We start from the raw sequence: 24,945 nt of genomic DNA on the forward strand, positions 1-24,945 counted from the left end.
TCTCCTCAGTGTTCCCATCTCCACCTGTCACTTCATTTCCTTTAATTCTCTAAAACCTGCTCCTCTCCAATGCCTCTTCCCTATTTTCTCCCTTCCCCTTCCTTCCCTTTTGCCCTGGTGTATTTATGCTGCCCTGGAACTCCTGCTGCTCCCAGATGAACAAATCATTCTGGAGCTGCTAATTAGCAACAGTTGTGCTAAAAGGAACCATCAAGGATGTTAAATTAGTCCACTTTAAAATAAACTGGGTATGAAATGTTAGATCTCTATTCCCAGAGTGCCAGTAAAAATGCTGCTTGCTCTTTGCTAACAAAGCCAAAATCTGGGAGTAGTGTGGTTGTAACTCCAGAGACAATTCCATGCTCTGGAGGTTATAAATAATGACAGAGCATTTACAAAGCAGATGTCAATAGGACTCTTTAAAAAACATTGTTTTAAACATAAAATAGTTTATTTTTCTCCTGCTTTCTTCTCTGTTCCCAGTTGGACCCCTGCCGGGCTGCTTTCCTGGTTTCTGGGATTTTTTGCATTTTGGGTTTGGGGTTGTTGGTTTGTTGTTTTTTGGTTTTTTTTCCTTCCTAGATTTTTTTCATATTGAGCTTGGTGAGAAACATCAGAGATTGTTCTCCAGGCTTTGATTGGGAGCATGGCAGCTGGGAAGAGGCTGACCAGATGGCTGGCCTTAAGCTGACAACAATTTGGTTCCTACTACTTTGGCAGTTCTTCCTGCCAAGGAAAGTCCTGGAGGAGAACTCTGGCACTGCAAATGGCTTTGGGTTGAAAGGAAAATTAAATATTGGAGGATTTAAAGCTCTTCCTCATCTCTGCTCCTACCTGGAGCTTTGGAAGTGATGCTCCACCTATGTGGGTCCAGTTTCACCCTCTTAGGATTGCTTGGTGGTTTTAGGGTGATTTCAGTGTGGTTTTAAGATGGTTTTAGAGTGAGTTTTGAATAGGTTTAGAATGGTCTTACAGTGGTTTTAGGGTGGGTTTTGGATGGTTTAGCAGGTAACTGATGCCACAGCCTGGCTTTTAGAGTGGTTTTAGGGTAATTTTAGGATGGTTTTACGGTGGATTTAGGGTAGAATTTGGATGTTTTCTGGATGGTTTAGCAGGTAGCTGATGCCAGAGCCTGGCTTTTAAGATGGATTTAGGATGGGGTTTAGATAGTTTAGCAGGTAATTGATGCCAGCCTGGCTCTTAGGGTGGGTTTAGGATGGATTTTGGATGTTTCTGGGATGGTTTAGCAGGTAGCTGATGCCAGCCTGGCTGGGGGCGTGTGGCTCCCCCCAGGCAGCCCCCAATCCCACAGGTGCTCTGTCCCAGCCATCCCCTTTTCCTGACCTGGCAGCACTGACGATGCAATAGGACTCTTTTTTGTGTTTTTTTTTTAATATCCAGCTCACAATAGCAACTTTTCCTGCTGGCTTCCTCTCCTGTAGAAAGGGCAGGTTCATCCCTCTGCCTCCAGAACAATGAGTGCCTTCGTGTCCACCCCATGCAATTCCCAAAGCCCCGGCATTCCCAGAAACACAGATGGATGCAGGGTGATAGAGCCTTATTGTGCTCCGAAACCATGGTGATGAGCATGCAGTAAATACTGGACATCTCCTGTATCCTGGAGCACGGGAGATGCTCCCAGAAGGAAAGGCTCACCACAAAGTGCTTGTTCTTACTGATTTCCCCCAGAACTTCTCTGTGATTTCCCCCTAAATGGAAGAAATTGGGAATAATATGATGTTTTAATCTTTGGGGATAAACTCATCCCTTTCCTGGGATGTTGCTGTCAGTATTTGTTATTACTGTGTTAAAATTAATGCTGCTGCTTATTTACATATCCCTATCTCCATGTTATTCCCAGGCTTATGATAATAAGGATGTGTTTAAGGTCTTGACCCTAAAAACCCAGAGTGGTGTTTAGGTGCTGGTTCCAGCTCTGTTCTAGCCCTGCCACTGGTTGTGCAGAGAAACTGTGGATGTTCCTGGAAGTGTCCAAGGCCAAGGTGGACAGAGCTTGGAACAACCTGGGATAGTGGAAGTTGTCCCTGTGCGTGGCAGGGGGTGGAATGGAAAGAGCTTCAAGGTCTCTTCCAACCAAAGCAGTTTATGATTTCATGATTCTCTAACTGCTGAAGTCCAGAATTCCTCACTGAGCTCTGCTATGTTTCTGTCCCAGTTGGATGTTAAATAGGAAAAGCTGTGAGAGGCCTAAGCCCAGTTGTGTGGTGTCCAGGATGAAGAATTGTCCCATCTCACAGGGACCACAGTGGAATGATGGTTGGTGTGTCCTGACCCATCCACAAACTGCCTTTGCCCCCTGGCTTCTTCAGCAGCCCTTCCAGTTTGGATCTGAATTGTTCCAGAAGGAACTCGGCTTTGTTATTTGGAAGTTTCCAAAGCCGTGATGAGGTGCTGCTGATCTGGTCCATCCCTGGAGCTGCTCTGGGGTAGTTCGTCCTTCCCTGGTTGGGATGAGGCCATGGCGTGGCCACTGGGAGATTTGGAGTTGCTGAGGATGAGAAGGAATTCTCTGGTCATTGTCACCTCAATGGCACTTTGAGACACTTGCCCTGACTGCACTTGTGGGTGGATTCTGAGCTCCCAGGAGCTGTGCTCAAACTTGACCAGAGCTCAGCTCCTTTTCCAGCTGCACTTTGAGTAGCAAGTGACATTACTGGAAGTGACTGGTGATTCCGTCTGAATTTCGCTCCTGAGACCTGGGCCTTTTCAGAATGCCCCGGGTCAAACACTGAGCTTCAGGAATCACACAGAGTTCCTTGTGTTACAAAACAAGGCCAGCACTAATGAGAAGAGAACAGATGTTCCAGAGGGGGAGGAATGTGGCTGCAGCTGAGCGGTGACTGCAGCTGAGCTGCACCAAGCGCTGGAAATGCCGGACTCCTCTGGAAGCTGCTGCTCCCTTCCTGCAGCATGAGAGGCTCCATTGTCTCCCTGCTGGTGGATTTGCAGCTGAGTTTTGATTTCAGTGAATAAACCCTCAGCCAGGGAGTTTCTGCAGGCTCAGCACATGCTCCAGGCCCATCTGGTAGCTCCAAGTGGAGGAATTGTTGTGGAACTGGATCAGATCCACCTGAGACCCCCTCAGGTCCTGCCCCTGCCACCACAGGGATCCTCCTCCTGCAGTTTTTGGGATGAATAAGCTTGTTTTTTGGTCTGGGGGGGGGTCACGGCAGGGCTGAGGGGATCTCATAATCCATACAAATATCTCCAAAGAGTGTCAGGATGGTGCCAGGCTCCAGGACAAGGGGCAATGCCCATAAGCTACAACACAAGGAGTCCCACCTCAACACGAGGAAGAACTTCTTTCCATGGAGGGGGCAGAGCCCTGGAACAGCTTCCCAGGAAGGGTGTGGAGTCTCCCTCTCTGGAGACATCTCAAACCCATATGGATGTGTTCCTGTGTCACCTGCTCCAAAAGGTTACCCTGCCTAGGACTAGATGATCTCCAGAGGTTCCTTCCAACTATTCTGGGATTCTGTGAACAGCCAAACCTGGAGCTGCTGCTCTGGTGGTGGCAGTTGTGATTGTCACTGTGCCCTCTCTGGGCACTCACTGGAACCCTCTCGGCTGTCACAGAACAGCTGCACCAGCCCAGAGCTGCAGAGCTCCAGTGAAGAATTCATTGGGGAAAAAGCTGTGAATGAGGCTAGGGTTGAGTGTTTTCATGAGGGCTTTGTTGGCCGTGATGTATGGAGACATTGTTGGAGTCATATCTGATCACACAAATTCCAGCAGGACTTGGGGAAGTGCTTTAATTGCTTTCAGTGGATAAATGCAAGGGTTGGCTGAGCCAGGCAGCATTCCCTGTGTCCCAGCTGCTGCATGGACTTTACCTGATCTTCCCAAGAGTGGTGGAGTCTCTCCTGGGTTTCCTTTTTCCCCATTTTTTTCCCTTCTTTTTCCCCCTTATCAAATTCATCCAATCCTCACAATAGTGATGGGGTCTTTCTTGGGTTTCCTTCTTTTTTCCCTTTTTTTTCTCTTCCCCTGTTTTTAGATTCATCCAGCTGTAAGTACGTGTAGATGCACATGGGTAGATCCTTGGATATAGACCCAGTGTTTTTCTGTGTAATTAATCCATCAGTTCTCAGGCAGCTGCTCAATGCCATGGAGGTTTTCCATCCAATTAGGCAGGATTATGGATGGGAGGAGGAAAAACACATCAAGTTCTGCAGGGATGAGACAGACAGAGGTTTCCTCCCACCTGCCCTCAACTCCTTATGGATAACCACGGGAAGAGCTCATTTCAAACATCCAGCAAACAATTCGGGAGAGCCTCTCATACTCCCACTTCAAACCTTGCTGCTGCCCCACTTGGGAATCATTTCTGCTGGAATTCATGACACGTTCATTGTTTATCTTAGTGGGATGTGACTGAAAATGTCAGTGTTTTGTGTTAGGCAACTGTGGAGTCCTTCAGCCACTCAATGTAATCTCTGTACACAATGGTTTGGTCGGTTCTGCCCCCGCTCAATGGCCTTGGCCTTGTGGTTCCTTCCCCCTTGGTGTGTCTCCATTGGCTTCAGGTCAATGCCCTTACCTGCCCTTTGCCCCGCCCTCAGACCCTCTACTTAAGGGGAGACGGGGGTGGGATCTCTCTCTCACCTCTTGGCCTTCCCTCTCTTCATCTTCTTCTCCCACCCCAGCTTGGGATAGGGGGGAGGAGAAATAAAATGGACTCTCGTGCTTAACAAAAGAGACTTGTTTCATCTGTTTCCCTACCGGCGCTTGTACTTCCCGGGACACAATGAACACTGTAGCCACGCGACGCTACAGGCAACAACCAAATAAAACAAACAAAATAAAAACACAGCTGTAATGCTACGCTTCAAATTGTTAGATTTAAATATGTGGGATTGATAAAGGAAGCAAGAGGGTGCAGTGGTGGATAGAAAATCAGCCTGGTGACTCCAGCCAGCAGCCAAAAAAAGCCTTGGGATCCTCAAATTAGAACTGGGAATGTTGTTTGTCAGCTCTGCGCTTGGAATTCAACCAAAATGCCTGAAGGGAAACAAAAGGCACATCACATCCTCCTTCCAGAGCCAGCCAGAGGGTGGAAAATGAAATATGATGGCCACAGGTTTTGGTGTGAACACCAGGAACTTGGCTGGGACTGGTGATGTGGCAAGAGCTGAGGAGGGTGGAGATTTCTGTTTGATTGGCTTTTTGTTTTTTCTGAGGAGGCAGTGCAAGAGGGTTTTGCCAGCAACAGTGGCTGTGGAGTTAATTGGGAGCAGGATTTTGTCTTAGCTCGTGACCACATTTGTGCTGTGGTGTTCTTGCACCTACTCAGAGACTGGAGCTGTTTTTTAGAGCTTTCTGGTATCAGCAGCCTGTCCCGGTGCCTTGTCATTGATCCTACAGTGGATCTGAATGGGATGGAGGAGGTAAATCACCTTGGTTGTTCCTTGTGTCCTGTAAAGCCTTGGAAATTCCCATTGCAGTGAGCAGGGACACATCTGCCTTGCTCAAGGAAGTGAGGAGGGATTTTCAGCAGAGCTCTGGCTCTTGGAGAGCAGAGTTGAGGTTGTAGGGTAGAGAGAACCCCAGGAGGTGACTGGATCCAGCCTCTCCTCCTAAATGGGACCAGCACTGTGACAGAGGTGTCAACAGTAGAGGTGACAGACCTCTAAAGGACAGGTGCTGTTCCATCCTGCTTCTCCTACAATCCTGCACCTGTATTTTTCCTCATGCCAAAAAGCCCTTAAGAAGGAGATACACAGGGCTGGTGGGGCTCTATCTGTTCCAGCACCTCCCTTCAGACAGCACCTGGTGCCCTTTGAGTTCCATCATCCTTCTGAAGGTGGAAAAACCTGTGGAATGCATGGGCACAACTAATTCAACCTGCTCCTTTTGTCCTTTCCAGCCGGGGGGTTGCTCCCCCCAGCACCTTTACCTGGAGCAAAAATCAGGTTGATGAGTGGTTGTTCTTTAGGTCTGTCTCCTGTTTACACTTTGGTTCTGATCATCTGCACTAATCAGATTTTTTCCCTTGAATACAATTAAAGATCAGGATAAACTACATCACAACCTACTGCCACTATTTGCATTATCTGTAAATTTGAGTTTAATTGTCCTTAGGAGCTTCACCAAATTATTTCCCAAGGAGTCCTGGGTTTTGACAAGCCAAGCAAAAATCTCTGAGTACTGGCAGGAGAGAAAAAAAAACACTTTCTCAACAGCAAAACAACTCTGTTCCTGATGAGATCTTATGTAGTCTGAAGCTGTTTGAGAAGAGAGATTGTGGCTCTCTGGCATCTTGTGTCTCTCCAGGGATTCCAGGGATGAGCTGTGACTTCCCTCCATTTGTTTTCAGCCCAATGGGCTTGAGCTGGGGGCTGGTGTTTGGGATCAGAGGAATGGGGAGGAAGCAGGTTACTGATCCATGGAGCTCCTGGAGCAGCATCTGCCCATCTGGATGACACATGGATGGAGGTTTGTCCTTTGGTGGAATGTGAGGAGAGGAGCAGGGAGGCAGCAAAGGCCACTCATCCCTAAGCCACCACATGAGAGATGATTCCCAGCCCTTGGTGCTGGGGCATGAGCTCTTCTCACATCCTGTGGCCAAGCAGCCCCAGGAGTAACCTCAGTGCATGACACTTCCCCTGGAGACACATAAAAAGTCCATCAAAGAGATGAAGAATTGCCTCAAAAACTGGATGGAGCCAAGGGACTGCCTCAGAAATGTCGCAATAGGACATGAAATAAAGATGTTTGACTCCAGTCAGAAGGCAGTAGAAATCAGAAGGCTTTATTTACAATTCATTCAGCCCTTTTATAACATGCTTTGCTAAAAGGCACATTATTCGTCTATAGGGCTGACACCCCTCCCATTGGCTAAGTAACAGAAATAGCAAACAACACCTGTTGTTATGGGAAAGGAATATTGTTTACACAAGGTTGTTTTGAGAAAAAGAAAAACTGTTGAAAAGTTTCCCTTGAGAAGAGCTAGCTCTTCTCAAGTTCAAATATCAAATCCACACAGAAGAGTCCAAAATGAGCTGCAAACTGTCCTCGATCTCCCAGGCTGGAGGAGGCCAGCTTTGGGCTGGGGCAGTCCATCACAGGGCTGGGGGGAGGTCATGAGTGTCACTGTCCCCAAGCCATTTCTGGGGACTCAGCAGCCTCCCACTCCAAGATAAGACAGGGCAACACAAAGCAAAGATTCCTGAAATTCAGGGCTTGTGTTGTGCAGGTGGAGCAGGCTGGGATGGCCCTCTGGTGACTCTGGGAATGGCATGGGACCAAGATCCCACTGGATGAATAACAGGGAGGGAACACTGGTTTGTGGGGTGCTGTTGTGGAGCATCTTGATTTAAAGTGTAACCAGGCAAAGACCATTAAGGGTGGCTGTGTTCACACGTGAATTTTAAGGCATTTTAAAGGAAGATTGAAGCAAAAGCAGGGAGAGAAGAAAAAGTGGTGGCTGAGGAAAGCTGGAATGCCCTGGGCTCTGCCCTATGGACTCACACATCCCACTGTGCTGTTTCATCCTTCCCCTTCTTTGTGTCATGAATTCCCTCCCCATTCCTTTACAAAACATTCTCTCTATATTCAGATGTGTTGAAATTAGTTCTAGTTCACACCCCTGGCTTGGGTTCCTGTAAGTGTGGGCAGCACTTTTCCTCCACTCTCAGCAGAAGATCCCCCTTCCTCATCAAAAAGCCACCCTGGGAAGATGTGCCAGAATTCTGGAGTAGCACAGGATGTGGTTTACTTCTGGGATGATTTCCTAGATTTATAATTTATCATATTATCTAAACATTCTGTAGTAATAATCCCAAAGCTGCTCTTCAGCAGACCCATTGCTTTCTCTCTGGAGTTGGTAAAGATGCACTTTCTTTTTCAGGGAAAATATTCCTCTTGTTTCAGTGTTTACATCACTGACTGATAGTTCAGTAGGGTCCAAAAAGCTTTCATCTGGATAGACCAAATTTCCTGAAAATGTTGAAAGCACATTGGTTCCAAACCTCCCCCAAAACCACATGTTCTAGATTAGGCATGTCTTGGGAACTAACATCCCTCTTTTCCCAATCCACTGGAATCTGGCATTAATAACCCCACACTTTAAAATATTTGACAAGCTTTACATTTCTTCTGCCCATGCAAATGAAGTGAATGTCACTGCACCTGTGCTGGAAAGGCAACTGCCAAGTTCTGGAGGTTTCTTGTTCATTGGGAAAACTGACATCCCAGATGGCAGGAGGTTCATCATCAGCTGCAATCCCAAGGAACACCCAAGCTTCTTTTTCCACATTTGGTATTGGTCAAATAGAGATAGAGAGGTTGGTTGATGGGTAGGACTTACCCCAGAGCCCTTGAGGTCGGAAAAGCCCTTCAAGATCATCCAGTCCAAGCTGTGACCAATCCTCACCTTGTCACCAACCCAGAGCACTGAGTGCCACGTCCAGTCCTTCCTTGGACATCTCCAGGGGTGGGGACTCCACCACTTCCAGTGTTTGAAAGGACCTAGAAGGAAGCCAGAGAGGACTCCTCATCAGGAACGGTAGTGACAGGACAAGGAGAAATGGGTGCAAACTGAAAGAGGGGCAATTTAGGTTGGATGTATGGAAGGAATTTTTCTCAGTGAGGTTTAATGAGGGGCTGGAATGGATTTCTCAGTGAAGCTGTGGCTGCCCCTGGATCCCTGGAAGTGTCCAAGGCCAGGTTGGACAGGGCTTGGAGCAACTTGGGGTAGCAGGAGGTGTTCCTGCCCATGCCAGGGGGTAGGACTGCATGAACATTAAGGTCCCTTCCAACCCAAACCATTCTATGATTCTCTGACTTAATGATTTAATGTTTATTTTATGAAAGAGTGAGAAGTGATGTGGTGTTTCTGGATGATGCTGACCTCTCTTTAATCACCAGGATTTCGTCTCTAATCTGTAACCTGGGATGAGGATAATTCCTCAGTACCTCCATCCTCTCATCTCCCAGGATGGAGGGGAGATGGAAACACGGAGATGCCTCAGTTGAATTATCTGGTCTTACATGTCCCCAAACCAATGTCAGAGAAGAAGATTGAGGATGTTTCATAGTAACTCAGTGCTAGGAAATAGGAGAAGGATCAATAATTCCCAATGAATGATGAAAACAGGTTGGCATAGTCTCCAAAGGGTGGATGGATGGATGGATGGATGGATGGATGGATGGATGGATACCCAAAACTGGTGGCTGCTGCTATGTACCTTTCCCAAACTGGATGAACACCTCAAAGACATCACTTGGTGTCATGTCCTGAATCAAATGATGCTGCTAAAACATGGTTGTGGCATTCCATGGCTTTTTCCTGTTCTTGGAAACTGGGAATTCCAGCACATTCAGCACCTCCTTAGGTGTATCCTTTGTTTGGCTGATTCCTATAATGGTCAACCTTTTATAGGTTTGATATAAAATCAGTGTAATTACAAAGATCTGTTCCCATCCATAAAACCAGTTGGAACTGTTCATCAGGAATTTAAACTATTTCTTGTTAATCCACACAAACAGCTAATAAGGGAAGGCAGGGTTTTTTTTAGTATCCTATTTATATCAACAGATGCCCTAAAGAAGTTTGGAATATTTCTGTATTTATAGTAAATCATAGCAGTGTGTAGCATGTAGAGAGATTGGGGGGGGCAAAGTCAACTCTATTAATCTTGCTAAGAGCAGACATGACATGTCACATGTAATATCCTTGAGTTGCATCACCATCTGAGATTTTTCTGAAGGCCTTGGAATTGATCCAGCAGATGGTAGGGCTGCAGGAGCTGGGGCTGGAACTTGCTCCCTGAAGCATGGGGAGATGCCTTCTGCTGCTGGCTGGGCCACAGCTGGGGGTTTGCACATCAAAAACTCATCTCTTGCAAGTGTTTTACTCAGCTTCAAGTGAGATGTTTGCATCTGAACACAAGTGCTTCTGCTAGAAGGGACTTGGAATTGTTTGGAGTGGCTTGGAATGGTTTGGAGCCTTCCACTTGTGGTGGCTCTGTTTGGGTTGAGATCTTTCATCATCATATAGAGACGTCTTTCCTGCTTGTGCCTTTCCCTCTAAGTTTACCCCTCCTGCAGGCTTGACATTCCCTCCTTTTCTGATGTCCTCCCTTTATATTTTCCCAGCAGTTGTGGAAAATCATCTTTTGGAGTGGTCTAGCTCTGCAGTGCTGCTCACAGCCAGGGTGTCCAGAGCCCAGAGTGCAGCATTCCTGCTCCCATCTTTCCTGAGGGAATCCCATCCTGTGATGAGAAATTCAACTGGTCCAAGTTACTGCAGCAGTGTCATAGGCTTTTCCTACAGGAAATCCAGGGAAAGGGAATATCGGTGGTAGGAGTAGATCAGGTAGCTGCAATGTTTTCCAGCAGCAGCTTCAGTAGGGATGGCTTTGGTGATCAGGCAAAAATAATCCCAAAAGTAACATTCCAAAGGGACTGGCAGACTTTAGAGAGACTTTCCAGCCACGACCTGTGACACAGGAGGGCTCACTCTGAGCCAGAAGATCCCCTCCAGACCTGTGCTTCTCCTTGGAAACTTTCTCATTCCCAACTCAATGGTCTTGGGGAGCAATTTGGATGTGCCAGCACTGTTCTTGAAGCCCTCCAGGTCTTCTCCTTCTTTAGCCTTTCCCAGTGGTGCTCTCACCCCTTTCCCAGTGCTGGTGGCTACCAAGGCGAGCTCACTTGCCCACTTCTTGCCCTTCCCAGAAGTCTTTCTGTGGAATTCTTCTTGTTTCAATTAATCTTTGTGTATCAGATTATCAGGATTGACTTCACTGTTCCCAGTATTTCCTCAACACTTCACTAAGTGGCAGCAGGATTTCCCCATGTTTTTCAGAGTTATTCCCATTTTAGGATTGTGTTTCTGCCTTGCCTGGCTGAGCAGCAGCAGCTGACCATGTGCAGGTGTCCTCCAGCATCCATCAGAACACTTTATTATTTCCCATGTATATACATTTTATAGGACTGTATATTTTGTATGACTTAATCTCATTCCATGCTTCTTATCCTTCTAAGCCATCCAGCCTGTCCTGCTCTCCCAATCCTTTTCTTTATTAACAGTTCTGGCCAACTTCCCTCCCCCTAAACAAGGGGATGAACAGAGCTGACAACTCCTTCAGGGAGGGATCGGAGTTTAAACATATATTTAATTCCAGTTGAAAGATGGGAAAAGTAGAAGGGGATGGACTTCCCGAGGTCTGGGCCTGGTTTGACCTCAAAGGAGAACAGACAGCATGTGGAAAGGGAGAGGTGGGATTAGTGGGAAGAACAGAAGTCGGGAAGAATAACTGTGCATGGGTGGCTGTCGCATTCAATCCTGGCAGCTGGGACCACCTGGATCTCTAGGACATTCATGATGGATATGGAAAGGGATTCATGAGGAGCAGAAAGGTGCACTCATAAAGGTGCACACTTATAAAGAAGGGAAAAGGGGCCAGGGAACAGCTGAGAGGTTGGGTTGCTCTTAGATCCCATTGGGACTGGAATAAATCCTCAACTGCAGCATGGCAAAGCCCTGAAATCAGGTATGGGAGATGTTGATCAATCAGAAGTTCTTCAAGTCAATCAAGTTTCCTTCTCCATGAAGGTGGCAGGTCTGTGGACTCTGGAGCAGCAGAGGATATCCTGTAATTTGTTTTTTTATACTCCTGTACAGTGGAGGAACACAGTGGATACACCTGTGATCCACATCTTGGAGAGGAAAAAACCAGTTTTCTCTTAGGTCATACTTGGAATCAAGGCCTGCATGAAACTACAGTAAATAAATGTGGGTTGGGTAACAGGCTTTGAGCCCTGGAGCTTCTCCATGGGAGGAATGGGATGGGGAGGTGGGATTGGCAGTGTGGGAGAGTGTGGGAAAGACTTAAGTTTGCATAACTTGTAGGTGTTTAACCATCAGTTAAGAGGTAACCAGTGGGTCAGATAAATCATGGAATCTCAGACTGGTTTGGATGGGAAGGATCTTAAAATTCATCTCATTTCCCTGCCATTGACAGGGACACCCCTATCTCAGATTGCTCCAAGCCCCATCCAACCCAGCCTTGGACGCTTCCAGGGATGCAGCATCCATTTTATTATAATGATATTATCTTTGTGTTCAACCACTGCATTTAACAAGTTTAAATATTTTTTAAAGTATTTTAAAATATTTTAACAAGTTTAATGTTTAAATATTGGGTTGTGGCCTCTGAAAACCCTGGCAGAAAAGATATTTTTTTCTGCACATTGATATTGGGACATCAAGCCAAGTTTTCAAGCCTAATACTTCAACACCTCAGCACCTGAGAGGAATATTGATCTGAAATTTTGGTGGCCCTCAGCTTAGACTCAGTGATTTATTACCATTTTAGCCTAAATGGAACAGTAGCTCATGAACTTCCCATTTTGAGCAGAACTGAGGGAAATTCTGCTGTATCAGAAGCTTCAGCTCCGCGCTCCAATTAAACGACCCCCCCTTGCTCTCAGGAGGCGAACAGATGCAAAACCCAGAGAGACTCAGAAGCTCCCAAGCTTAATAATCCTGGGGTTTTTTTCCCCCTCATGTCAGGAATACTTTTGTGTCTGTCGAAAGCTCCACTTGCAGATCCATAACATCTCTCTCTGCCATGCCTGGAACAGATGTGTGTGTTGTAATATAGACTGCGAACATTGACATCCCATGTGGTTCTCGTTCCTCCCAGTCATCTTTGAAGCTAATTGGATCCAGCCAGCTCAAATGTGTCTGGTTGGCCACAGCTATTTGTACTTTCACTCTGGTTCTGGTGCTAATGGTGGGATCTATGGAATGTGAAATAAACTCTCGTGACTGAGGGCTGCCAAGGCACAGCCACTCACGTCTCACTGGGTTGGAATGGGCTGGGATCTTTAAATGGGATTTTTTTCTCCTCTTCTAATGTTGTTCAGTGGCTGGTGGCTACAGTGAGGACTGGTGGGGCTCAGAAGTGCAGAATCAGGAGCCTGGTTGTCCAGCCTAAAATGTTTTGCAGTCTGGTATGGCTTCCTAGTGGGACACTGGGATGGCATTGTTAGGAATCCATGTGTTATCCAACCTGTGAATATTATTAAAAAATAGTATGAAAATATTATTAAAAATAGTAAATTAGCAGAAATTATCATTTAGATAATAGAATCATAGAATGGGTTGGGTTGGAAGGACCTTAAAGCCCATTCATCCCCATGGGCAGGGATACCTTCCACTATCCCAGGTTGCTCCAAGCCCTGTCCAGCCAGGCCTTGGACACTTCAAGGGTTGGGGCAGCCACAGCTTCCCTGGGCAACCTGTGCCAGGCCTTCACAGGGAGGAATTTCTCCCTAAAATTATAGATACCACCATTTATAGATAACGTCTTTTATAGATAATACCATCATTTTCCCATGACCCAACAGCACAATGTAGGAAAAACAATATTCCTGTTGGAAAGGCATCAGTAAGATTGATGGGTAATTTCTCTGGTCCTTTTCCTGTCTTTCCTCTAACTATCCATGGGAAAAAGGCACTTCTGTTGGGAATTTACCTTTCCCCACCCCTCAGACTCAAAGCAACCTCATTACCTTCAATTGGTTATAATTTTATCTCAGTTAAAGATGATTTCAGTCATTGCTGTGCTAAACCTCAGGATTTAAAGGGATTTCCCTGATGAATAGTGAGGGAATATTTGGGGATTCTTGCAGTTCATTCCCATCCGTGATGAATTCTTCGGGAAGCAGTGGAACATGTTTCACACTTCAGCCTCTGCTCACAAAGTCCTGTCATTTCTCAGCTTCACTGTAAATATTTTCTCTCTGTGCTTGAGAGGTTTGGGTTCCCATTGTTTCAAACAGCCAGTTCAGAATAATTCTTTGCTTTTGTGGGTTTTTAGTGTTTTATTCTTGTTTTTAAACAACTTGGCTCACAAGAAGTCAGCAGGAGGTTGGACCAGATGATCTTTAAATGTCCCTTCCTGTGGAGTCTCTCGTGCCATTAAAGGAATTTCCAACTGCCCTGGAAAAATGAAGATTAAAAATACCTCAGGTGTAAAACAGGGCTTCTCCCTCATGGATCCTTGCAGACATTGTGCAATCTTCTCTCTGTGTTTCACAAGCCCATCACCCACCCCATGGTATCCCCTTTCCCTGTTTCCCCATTGACTATGGGGCCTGGTGTCCTGTTCCTCTCTTCCCTATGGTCACTTGCCCCCTGCCCTGCCCCCCTGTACCACCCACGAACCTGAGACACTATATAACTCAGAAAAATCACATGGTCTCTCTCTTTTGCTCCTGATTCACCTTTGGCACATGGAATAAACACTTGCTGGAATTGATCTGGAGCTGGGAGCCTTCTGCCTCTCTTGCTGAGCTAGCCGGTAACGTGTGTGGTTGTGTGAGCTTGAATTGCTGCCTGAATTCTTCTCAAGCAGTTTCTCTACAGAGAGGCTAGCTGGGATATAGAAAGGCCATGGTTGCACCCCGAAAAGACACACTGTTACACCTTCCAACCCAAACCACTCTGTGATGCTCTGAAATTTGGGTTACTGCTCTCAGCTGAGACCATTCCTTTGCTGCTGCATGGGCCACAAATACACCAATTGTCCACTTGGAAAATAAAATGGTAATGGAGATTTTCTCTGATGAAATGATCCCTGTATTTCACTAACTTTCTTTTTTTTTCCCCTTTGTAGGTCCAAGTTCAGTGAAAAACAAGAAAAAGGGTAAGTTTGAGTTTTAACTGAATTTTCCTTTCTGTGATTTGTGAATTCTCTTTGGCCAACATGGAGGAGAAACCAATGGCAGCTTCCCTCTCCAGGAAAGGCTGGAATAACACCCACAAGCACCCCTTAAATGTTCCTTAAACACTGAAAGAAGTTAATTATGTTGTACAGAAGTAATCCTGAAGATTCTCCAATTGAAAAGTTGAGTTGAGTCAGTACGAAATACCAGGAGTTGTTGCTGTTTGCCAGCCTTGGCTTTCATCCGAATCCTGCCAACCTGCATCTTGGATTCTCCTTCAGACCCACCAAACTCAGCATGAACACACTTTGCATCCCACTTTTTCCTTGAGTTAACCTCCAAATTATCATTTTATGGGCCCCTTCTGAGTGTTGCTCAGCCCTCAGGGTTTTGTGGATTTGGTGATGTTCCTCAGGCACTTTGCTGTGGATTGTTGGGATTTGGGTTATTCAGGCAGCCCTGTTTGGAGAGTTCCCGATGCCATCCTTGTTTCTGTAGGACTGCTGGGAACAATTAGGGTCCCACATTTAGGGTCCCACGTTTACTTCCAGGGGTTTGAGTGAGTCCAAGGATCCAAGCAGTCGAGATTTCCATGACTGTACTAATGTAGTAGCACATCAAATGGTGTCGTGGTTTGAAAGCAAAATGAGTGAGAGGCTCCAAGTCAGAAATACAATTTAATAAGAAGAAAGGTAAAAAGGTAAAATAAAATAAAATAAATGCAATAATACAAAAGACCATGGACAGAGTCAGAATACAACCTGAGCAGGGTGATAGAAGCAGTCCAGATGAGGTGGTTTTCCTGAAGCAGTGATCCTGTAGAAAGGTCTGGTAGCTCTGGTCTTCTGGGAATCCAGTGGGTAAGGGCTGCTTGTACTGTCCCAAATCCCAGATTATATCCAAGTGAGAATGCTTGGCTCCTCTCCCTGGGTGGAGCATCTCACAATGGGATGATGAGTCATGAAGTGGGTCCTTGATGGCCCATTAAACAGAGATAGCTCCTGGAGGGAGTTACCTGTGAGTCATGGGCAAGGCGTTGATGGGCCATTAGCAGAAGACAGCCCAAAGGAAGGGGGCCTGGGAAAACACTGCCCCACCTGGTTTCAACAGTTCATGAAGATGGTGATAGAATAGATACTTTGTGTACATCCTACACTGCAACCCAGGACAAATGGCTTTAATCCTTGGATGCAAACTCCAGAGCTACAGCTGAAAGGTGGGAACAGGCCATACTTAGCAACTTCATTTGTATTTACTCCGAGAAGTAGTGTAAAATTTTATGTTGGAGAAGTTTGTCCTAACAAATCTCAACCTGCATTCCATCAGCCCAACAAATAACAACTGATGGCTGCAGGCTCCGGAGCAATTCCAGAGGGGCAGGGGGATCTTGGGCAGCTGGATTGCATACAGCTGTATAAAGTAGCTTAATTTTATGGTGTTGTCACATTTAATTATTTTTAGAGTTCCAGTTCATTGTTTGATGAGTGAGGATTATGGAGAACTCCCTGCTTCTGCCTGCTCCGAGCTTTGGAGCCCATGGGTACAGACATGGGAGACTTGGCAGGCTGGGATTTGGGTGCTGGGACCCTCCTTGGAGACCTGATAAGGGAGCTATCAGATAATAAATGGAATACCTTTTGTCTTGTGAGGTTTGTTAATGCAGAGAAGTGGTTGAAATGCCTTGAAGGAGGGAAAGCCGCAGAAATGTGTCGCTGGAATGAGCGATTGTGTCACTGCTCAAGGAGCAGCTCCCTGAGTAGCAGAGCAGATTTTGGAGGCAAATGAGTTAAACCAGCTGTGATGTGCATCTCTCTTGGGAAGAGAAGCTTGGAGTGACAGCAGCAGCATTCCCAACTCTCTGTCTGCACTCCTCCCTTTGAATGGCCTGGATTGGGGGGATGTCAGTGAGAGTGGTTTAGGGAAAATGGGTGCGGTTCAAGGTGATAATTTCCAAAGTATGGCATCATCCCAAGGAGGAGAAGTACTGGATTAGAGGAAGGCTGGATTGGGGCCAGCTCAGGTTGGAAGTCATGGCTGCTGATTTGGAAATATTGCTGTGGAGATTTGTCCCCTGAAGCCTTTTCCCACTTTTTGTAGACCAGTGTGGCTTTACTCACTCCTGCTTACTTTAACTTCATCTTCTGCACATTTAAATTATGCCCACAGTTGTCTCGCCCTGATGCTGATGTCCTTGTGCCCTAGTAGCCATCCAGAGATTCCCACTACTATGCTAAAACAGATCGATTTTTCCTTACACTTCTGTCCATTACAAAGATGGATATTAGTAGAGAAACAAGTACATAAATGTACTCAGAAACTATTCCAAGAACTATAATTTTATATCCCAACTGCTGCTGTCATCTAAATATGAGTTTAATTCTGTCCTACTGGGGACCTTGTGGCAGCAATTGAAGCGATTTTGCTCCGTTTACGTTCCTTGGCAGAAAAGCTGTTTCAAAGTGGCATTTTAAAAACTACATCAAGAGAACATCATTTTTGTCGGGAATGTGGAAAATCAGGAGAGTAGGGACCAGGCTTTTCCTGCAGAGCTTATTTCATCCCACTCTGTGTATTTAGGAGTCATTCTTGATGTGGTTATGTCATTTCTCTTCCTTGGGATGTGTGAGGTGTTTGAGGATTGTGGTAAGGAAGAAGGTTTTTAAGGCTGGTAAAATAATGGGACAGGTTGTCCAGGGAAATTGGAAACTGGCTGCTCCATCCCTGGAAATGTCCAAGGCCAGGTTGGACAGGGCTTGGAGCAACCTGGACTAGTAGAAGGTGTCCCTGCCCATGGGACTGAATGGGCTTTAAGGTCCTTTCCAACCCAAACCAGTCTGGGATTCTGTGATTATAACAATTCATCAGTGTTTCCATCCCCTGGATGGGGTTAGTCCTTCCCAAGCCCATCCCTCCATCCAAAACCCAAAATATTGAATTATTTTGAGACACAAGCAGCACAGGGGCTCCTCCAGCAATGTTGGGCAAGAGCTGGAGCTCAGCTCTGAACTGCCTTCTGGAGGAGACCAAGCCATGAGGATCATCTCCCAATCCTAATGTACAACAGGTAGGAAAGATTATCCCTGTTTTCCATCGAAACCCAGCAAACTGAGTAACTGTGGAGTGGTTCATCTGGACCAGAACGCTCCAGCCTTGGCTGGGTGCATTGGAACGTGCTGTGGGAGCATCCTGAGTGTATCCAGAGATCATCCTGGGTCTGTAGAGGTGTGACCAGCCCCAGGGCATGGGCTTGAGGACTGACCCCATGCCAAGACCAGAGTGACCGGGAAGAGACTCCCTGAGCCTCCATCCCTTGAGATGCCCCGGAGAGTCCTCGTGCCTCATTTAAGTGTAATTCCCAACAGGAAGGAGCCTGCAGGGTGGTGACCTGGTCCTGCCCTGTTGGCAGCGTTGTCCTCATGGTGTGGAGCCGTAGGACACCCACCCTGGCTGTCCTGAGGCTCTTCCTCATTCCTGCCTGCAGCCAGGAGTGATCCATCCCCAACCTCCCATTTACTGCAGCTCCAAGCCCACCCCACAGCACCAGCTAACACCTGTCCTTGTGTTTTCCAGGTAAAAAGGCTGGTCCTCCAGGGCCCAACGGTCCCCAAGGGCCACCAGGACCTCCTGGGCTGCAAGGTCCCCCCGGCATTCCCGGCATCCCCGGGATTCCAGGCACAACCGTCATGGGACCGCCCGGCCCCCCTGGCCCACCAGGCCCTCAGGGACCACCAGGAGTGCAGGGCCCCTCAGGTGAGGATCCATCCATGCCCTCTGCTTGGAGCTGGACAGGCGGGAATGCCAGAGATGTCACCAGAGTGTCCAGATGCGATGGCACAACAGCCTGGAGCAGGACTCTGGTGTCCTGGGCCATGTGGGGCAGGGCTTGGAGCAACCTATGGAAGGTGTCCCTGCTCATGGCAGGGGTGGAACTCGATGGGCTTTAAGGTCCCTTCTAACTCAAACCAAGCTGAATTTCTGGGATTCTGGGATTCCATGGCTCTAAATGGCCAGGAGCAGCAGGAACCCTACGGCTCCATGCTGTGCTGCCACAGGCATCTCCTCCTGTAGTGGTTTCACATTCGCCAATTTCTATTTCCTAAAATTAGTGTAGTGGTTTGAGTGTCTACCAGAATCATTTACTCTCTTTCTGCTGTGAGTTAGGATTAGGAGAAAAGCAAGAAGGCTCAAACTTGAAAGGTATAAAGACAGGTTTATTAACAAAACTATAAGAAAGGAAGGAAAAAAAGTTAATAAGAATCAGAATGAAGCTTTCAAAATACTTTCCTCCAACAGCTTCTTTTCTTTCTCACAGACAATGTATAAAGACAAAACTCGGAACACTAGGTCAGTACTACTTATAAAATAGTCTTTCATCAGTCCATTTAGAGAGAGAAGTCTCTTTTGGTCTGTTATGGTAACTTTCCACAAGAAAGAACAGCCTGCTTGTGGCTTTTAACTCTCACAAAAGCAGCTGCCCAGGGAAAATCTGCAGTTGTGAACCTCCCATATCACATAGCCTTTCCCATGGCTACATATGGGCCATGGACTCATGCATACTCATGGGGTATTAATTTTAAAGATGAATGGCTCCAAAAGCAAAGGATGTTTCTTCACTATCTCAAGAATCATCTTCATCTCAAGAAACAGAGGTCTTCTTTTTCCCTGGGGGCAGAGGGCTTCTATCTTTCTTTCTATCATCCTCTGTTCAAAATTCTCCATTAGATCACAACTACTTCAATATTTACTTAGTCCATCACAAATGCCTTTGCATATCTCTACAATTTAAATACTCTCGTCACCTCCCCAAAAGGCATATTTGTTCCATGGTTTAAAGGAATATTCTAGCATATTACAGTCTGTTACCATGGCTCACAAAAGACTTTTAGCCCAAAAACCAAGGCATCTTCTCCATCTCTTCATTACTTAGGATATAACTTCTCTTTCACTGACCCTGGTATCTTCATACTCTCTTTACGTCTCCCACTCTGACTTTTCTCTCACTCAGAGAAAGGTTAGTGCTTTGTAAGTTTCATCTGTGTAAGGAAAGAGTTAACATTCTCCCAGGTCTGCAGAGGGCATGCTGCTTCTTCCCCAGGAGATGACCAAAGGTGGCAGACTCAGTCTGTGCTGGGGCTGGAGCCAGGATCTCTCATGTGGCTGGTGGATGCCTCCTCCCATCCCTCAGTCTCATGGCGTGGGCCCGGCCCAGCCCGGGCTTGGAGCTGCTGGCAGGCTGGATGACAAAAAGAGCTATTCTCGAGATTCTCTGATTTTTAACCTGTGTGTTCCCAGAGGCGTATCATCTTTCTAACTGATCAATCAAGCTGTCAACTTCAAAGCCAGTCACTAATTGGTTTTTGCTATAACTGTCTTGAAAAAATCCTTTCCGTGCTAAACTGGCACACCTCCTTAATTAGGATTTGGCTCCCAGGGAAGGGAGATGCAATGAATGACCTGCAGAGGGAAGCTTGGCATCTTGGCAGCCAAGAGGTTTTATTCCTACTGTGGATCAGGGAATGGGTTGTGCAATTTTTCCTTCTAGTGGAAACCTGTTGAATAGTGAAGAATTTTAATGGTTGGACAGAAATGCCAGGAATAAACTGGGGAAATGTAGGATGAGTATTTTTCTTCCTTATTTTTTAAAAATATTGTTTAATATTTCTGTTTTATATATTTTAATATTACCTGCACCCCATATCCCTCCTCCTGTTAAAACAGAGGTTTAATGGTTATTATGGAGTAGGAAAAGTGATTTATATGGGGCTTCAGGGGTTATTTTGGGGTAAAAAAAGTTATAAGGGGGTTTAAGGGTTATTTTGGGATAAAAGAAGGGGTTTTTTTGGGATTTTTCACTCAACCTTCCTCTTCAATGATGTGGAATTGCCTTTTGCAGGTGCCACAGACAAGGCCAGCTCCAGAGACATCCAGGTGGGTTGGTCTTTCCATGGAAAAACCCAGCTTTGGGGAGGATTTTTATGGACTGGCATGGTGCTTCCCATTAATCCTCAATCCCTGTGCTCTCCCTTGCAGCCAGCTGTGGTCCATCTCCAAGGCCAAGGCTCAGCAATCCAAGTGAAGAATGGTAAAGATCTCTTGATAATTGTGGGTACTGGGAAGAGCCCCTCCTGCACCCATAGAGTTCCTGGATCCCAGTCCATCCCATGACAGCTCCAAGATGATCCCTGCCCATCCCTGCCCTCCAATACTCCTGCCCAGACCCCCCAAGAAGAGTCCTGTGTGGAGTCTCCAGCCCCATTTCCCCTGAGCTCCTGTTTATTTCCCAGATTATCTCTGTTCTGTATATCCCAGTAATTCTGTCCCACTAAATCTCCCTTCTCCCTGACCTCCAGGTACATCTTGTGCCTCCCCAGCCCCTCCATGACCAGGCCTTTTTGCCTCCCATTCTATTTTAAGCCCTCAGTGGATCCTTGTCCTGTCTCGTTCCTATTTGCCCATTTTCCTCCAGTTTCCCAGGAATTTAAGGCAAGGAAGACCCAGTGGTGAGAGGACACAGAGGTGTCCAGCCACCAGCTCTTCCTGGGATCCCTGAGCGTCTCTGCACCCACCAACAGCCTTTAATCCCAGATCCTGCTGAGCCACTTCCCATCCACAGGCAGCTCCTTGCTCTCCTCCTCCTCTTTCCCAGATCCCCATCCAAATTCTCCTCAAGTTCCTGCTCTCCTTGCCAACAGCTGGGGCTCATTCATCACCTCCTGCCTCCCTGCTCTGACTGCTGGAAAGGAGCTGGCTTGTCCCCTCCCTGAGTCCCCACATGCAGTTCCTCAGAGACCACATCCATCCATCCATCCATCCATCCATCCATCCATCCATCCATCCATCCATCCATCCTTACCCCAATCCCAGAGTGGGAGGGACACAACTCCCAAGGGTGGGAGCAGCAGGAAGGGGCTACAGGATCCCTATCCACGAATTCCTGCCTCACACGTGGGATGGGGAGGGCTGGCCACTGCTTCTGTGGGAAGGCAGCTTTCCCTGTGAGCAGTGGCAGCTGGAATTTCTCATGGGTAGGGACTTGTGCTCACAGCTCCCCAAAGTTAAAAAGAAACCACCCATTCCCAGGAACAACGTGAGGGAAAAGATGCTGTTTGCTTATGTTCAGAAAGCAATTATCCCTTCATTACTGGGAATGCTAAGAGTTTCCAGAGGGAACAGGGAATGCCCTGTGAGCATCCTTCCCTGCTGCTTGGGAACAATCCAGAGCTGGGAGCCAGGAATGCTGTCCAGCTGCCAGCCTGGCGAGCTCCAACTGGGAGCAAGGAGAGGAGAGGCAGATGGAGACTGGGAGGAAAAGAGTGGGTTTTAATAAACTGAGGCACCTACAGAGATTGGCTCAGTTTGGGGCTTACAGCAAAGTCTGTCCCTAGGTTATCCCAGTAATTCCAGTGCCAGAGGACCGGGTGGTGGATCCATAAATCCCTGACTGTGTTGAGGGATCCCAGTTAGGGGTTACTGTGTTGTGGCGTGATGCAATTTCCTGCTTTGTTGTTATTCTGGCTTTTAAAAACCTTAGGAGTTGTAAAGGCAAAGGTTTTGTTAAAACTATCCCAATTACAGTCAGGAATGATGAAGTCAAGGAACACCAGAATTAAAATCAATTGTGTGACCCAAAGCTGGCCTCCATTTTCCTGGAGAAGAGAAAGCTCCAGGGAGCCCCTTCCAGTGCCTAAAGGGACTCCAAGAGAGCTGGAGAGGGATTTTGGACAAGGACCTGGAGTGACAGGGCAAGAAGGAATGGCTTTAGGCTGAAAGAGGGTAGATTTAAATGGGAGATTGGGAAGAAATTCTTCCCTGTGAGGGTGGAGAGGCCCTGGCACAGGGTGTTCAGAGAAGCTATGGTTGCCCCATCCCTGGAAATATCCAAGGCCAGCTTTGACAGAGCTTGGAGCAACCTGGTCTAGTTGAAAGTGTCCCTGCCCATGGCAGGGGGTGGAATGGGATGAGTTTTAAGGTCCCTTCCCACCCAAACCATTCCATGATGGTTCTGTGATGACCATTCCCATGGACCCAGTAGGGAATAGAGATCAAAAAAGCTCAGCTGCAGAGTCAGGAGGAGGCAGGTCCGTGTCCAGCCCTGGGATGAACCGAGTAACAACAGGTCGTGCACGGGGTTTTGAGGTTGAGAACACAGAGGATTGGAAGGACAGGTGACCCCACAAGCCATGGTGTTCTCAGAGCTAGAGAGGAGTCCCTGCTCCCACTCCCTAGCATGTAATCCTGGGATTCCCCCTCCAAATTCGCTGCTCTCTGTCATGCTGTGACTGTATTTGTGTTGCTCCTGCACTTTTCCTCCTGACGGGTACTGAGTGACCGCCGTTTTCTCATACTGAGATCTTTCAGGTGGAGTCCTCAATGACTGGTCTCGCATCACTCTGAACCCCAAGGTGTTTAAGCTGCATGCCCGCAGTGGAGAGCTGGAGGTACTGGTGGACGGCACATACTTCATCTATAGTCAGGTAGAAGTGAGTACGGTCCTAGGCTAACTCCTCCTATTCTTGTGTTCTGGTGGAAGCCTTGCATGAACCACGAGAGGGCTCCAGACAACAACCAAATGCCAATAGTTTGTGTGGATTTGTAACTGCTTTGGCTCAGGATGGGTGTGGGGAGGAGTTTCACACCCCTGTCACCGCCAGGACACTGCCAGGGATTAGTCACTGAAAGCACACCCCACACCCACCAATCCCAGGGTTATCCCTCCAGTTATCCATGCGGTCATTCCCCAACCCTTCCAAACCTCCCTGTAGGCAGGACTCTGAGCTGAGTGCTTTAAAAGACATGAACACTGGTCATTTGTGATTATTTTGGAGCTATGTTGCTCTGGAAGCATAGGACTCCCAGCCCAGGTGGTTTGGCCAGATTCCAGACCAGGTGACTCCATTTGCCTCCCATTTCTCTGTGTAGCTCCACCTCAGCACCAGCCCATGGATGTCAGGTGCTCTTCCATGGAATTGGTGACACATGTCCAGTTTGGATGGGGACAGAAAATATAACTACACAAGGGCCAAAGTATAATTGTTTCCCAAGTGATTGATGCTGAATGCTGGCCACAATGTTAGGCCACTGAAGCCTCATCATTTGTGGTCCATCAAGAAAAAAAAATGGATTCAGTGTTCAGGCAGCTCCTGCCTCCAAAAGGGCTGGATTTCCTTTCTCAGGAAGAAGCAACTCCCTGAGACTGACTGCTCCTTGGACAGGTCTTCATCCTGCAGTTCTTTGGAATCAGAATGTGGGAGAGGGTTAAGTGAGGACAAGTAGAGTCACAGGACCTTGGAAATCAGGGAGTTCAGTAGAAACGATGTGAGGTGATTTCCTTCCAAGCTGTGGAGGTTGGGAGAGCCTTTTCACTGTAATAGCTCATGCCTGTGCAAGCACCGAGTCCAGTTACCCAGGAGGCAGCTCCCAGTCCACCTTGGGGCTGTTTTGATGTCACCACTACAGGAGGCTCCTGGCACCAGGAAGCAGGACTGGCCAGGTAAGTGCAAGAGGCAGTCAGTCGAATGTGCGTGTCTGTGTGTGGGATGAGAAGCTGTTGTAGCACACAGGGGGTCCTGCATGGCTCTGTGCAGGCGTGTCACTTCCCTGGAATAAGCAGGATGGTAGCTCAGCCTTAGGCACATGGATTCAGGGGTTTTTGGATGCTTGGGTCAGTCTGAAGCAGAATAAAAGAGGTTCCTAGTTGGTTCAGGGATCTCTCTGCCTCGCAAGTCACCTGTGAGTGCAGGTGTTGGGGCCAGGAGGGGCTGCACACACCCCCAGGACACTGCACTTGCTCCCCACACTCCAACCCCCTCCCTGACATCTTTCTTCTCCCCACTTCACATCAGGTCTACTACATCAACTTCACTGATTTTGCCAGCTATGAGGTGGTGGTGGACGAGAAGCCCTTTCTGCAATGCACTCGGAGCATCGAGACCGGCAAGACCAACTTCAACACCTGCTACACAGCCGGGGTGTGCCTGCTCAAGGCCAGGCAGAAGATCGCCGTGAAGATGGTCCATGCTGACATCTCCATCAACATGAGCAAGCACACGACTTTCTTTGGGGCCATCCGCCTGGGAGATGCACCCGCGTCCTAGAGAGGAACTTGGCGTGGCCAAGGACACCCGCGGAACTGCACAGTGCTGCTGTTCATAAAAAAAGCCTATCAGTATTTCAGGGGTTCTGTAATCCGACCATAAAGGAAACTGATCCAGAGCTATTTATTCCTATATGTGAATATGCAGGAAG

General features: G+C 47.3%; 1 protein-coding gene across 1 annotated transcript in view; it reads left to right on the forward strand.

The window, feature by feature from the left end:
• Positions 1-24,939, forward strand: part of EDA (ectodysplasin A) — a gene marked incomplete at its 5' end in the record, with an annotated part of 78,269 nt that extends 53,330 nt beyond the window's left edge. The window contains 6 exons of the mRNA XM_083882530.1: positions 14,652-14,681; positions 18,271-18,450; positions 20,594-20,628; positions 20,731-20,782; positions 23,050-23,180; positions 24,543-24,939. Coding sequence (XP_083738656.1) covers positions 14,652-14,681; positions 18,271-18,450; positions 20,594-20,628; positions 20,731-20,782; positions 23,050-23,180; positions 24,543-24,794 — 680 coding nt within the window. The 3' untranslated portion in view covers positions 24,795-24,939. The remainder of the gene's footprint in view (positions 1-14,651; positions 14,682-18,270; positions 18,451-20,593; positions 20,629-20,730; positions 20,783-23,049; positions 23,181-24,542) is intronic.
• Between the last annotated feature and the right edge of the window lie 6 nt (positions 24,940-24,945).

Source organism: Zosterops lateralis (assembly GCF_965231275.1).
Source record: "Zosterops lateralis genome assembly, chromosome: W".
Classification (NCBI taxonomy): domain Eukaryota; kingdom Metazoa; phylum Chordata; class Aves; order Passeriformes; family Zosteropidae; genus Zosterops; species Zosterops lateralis.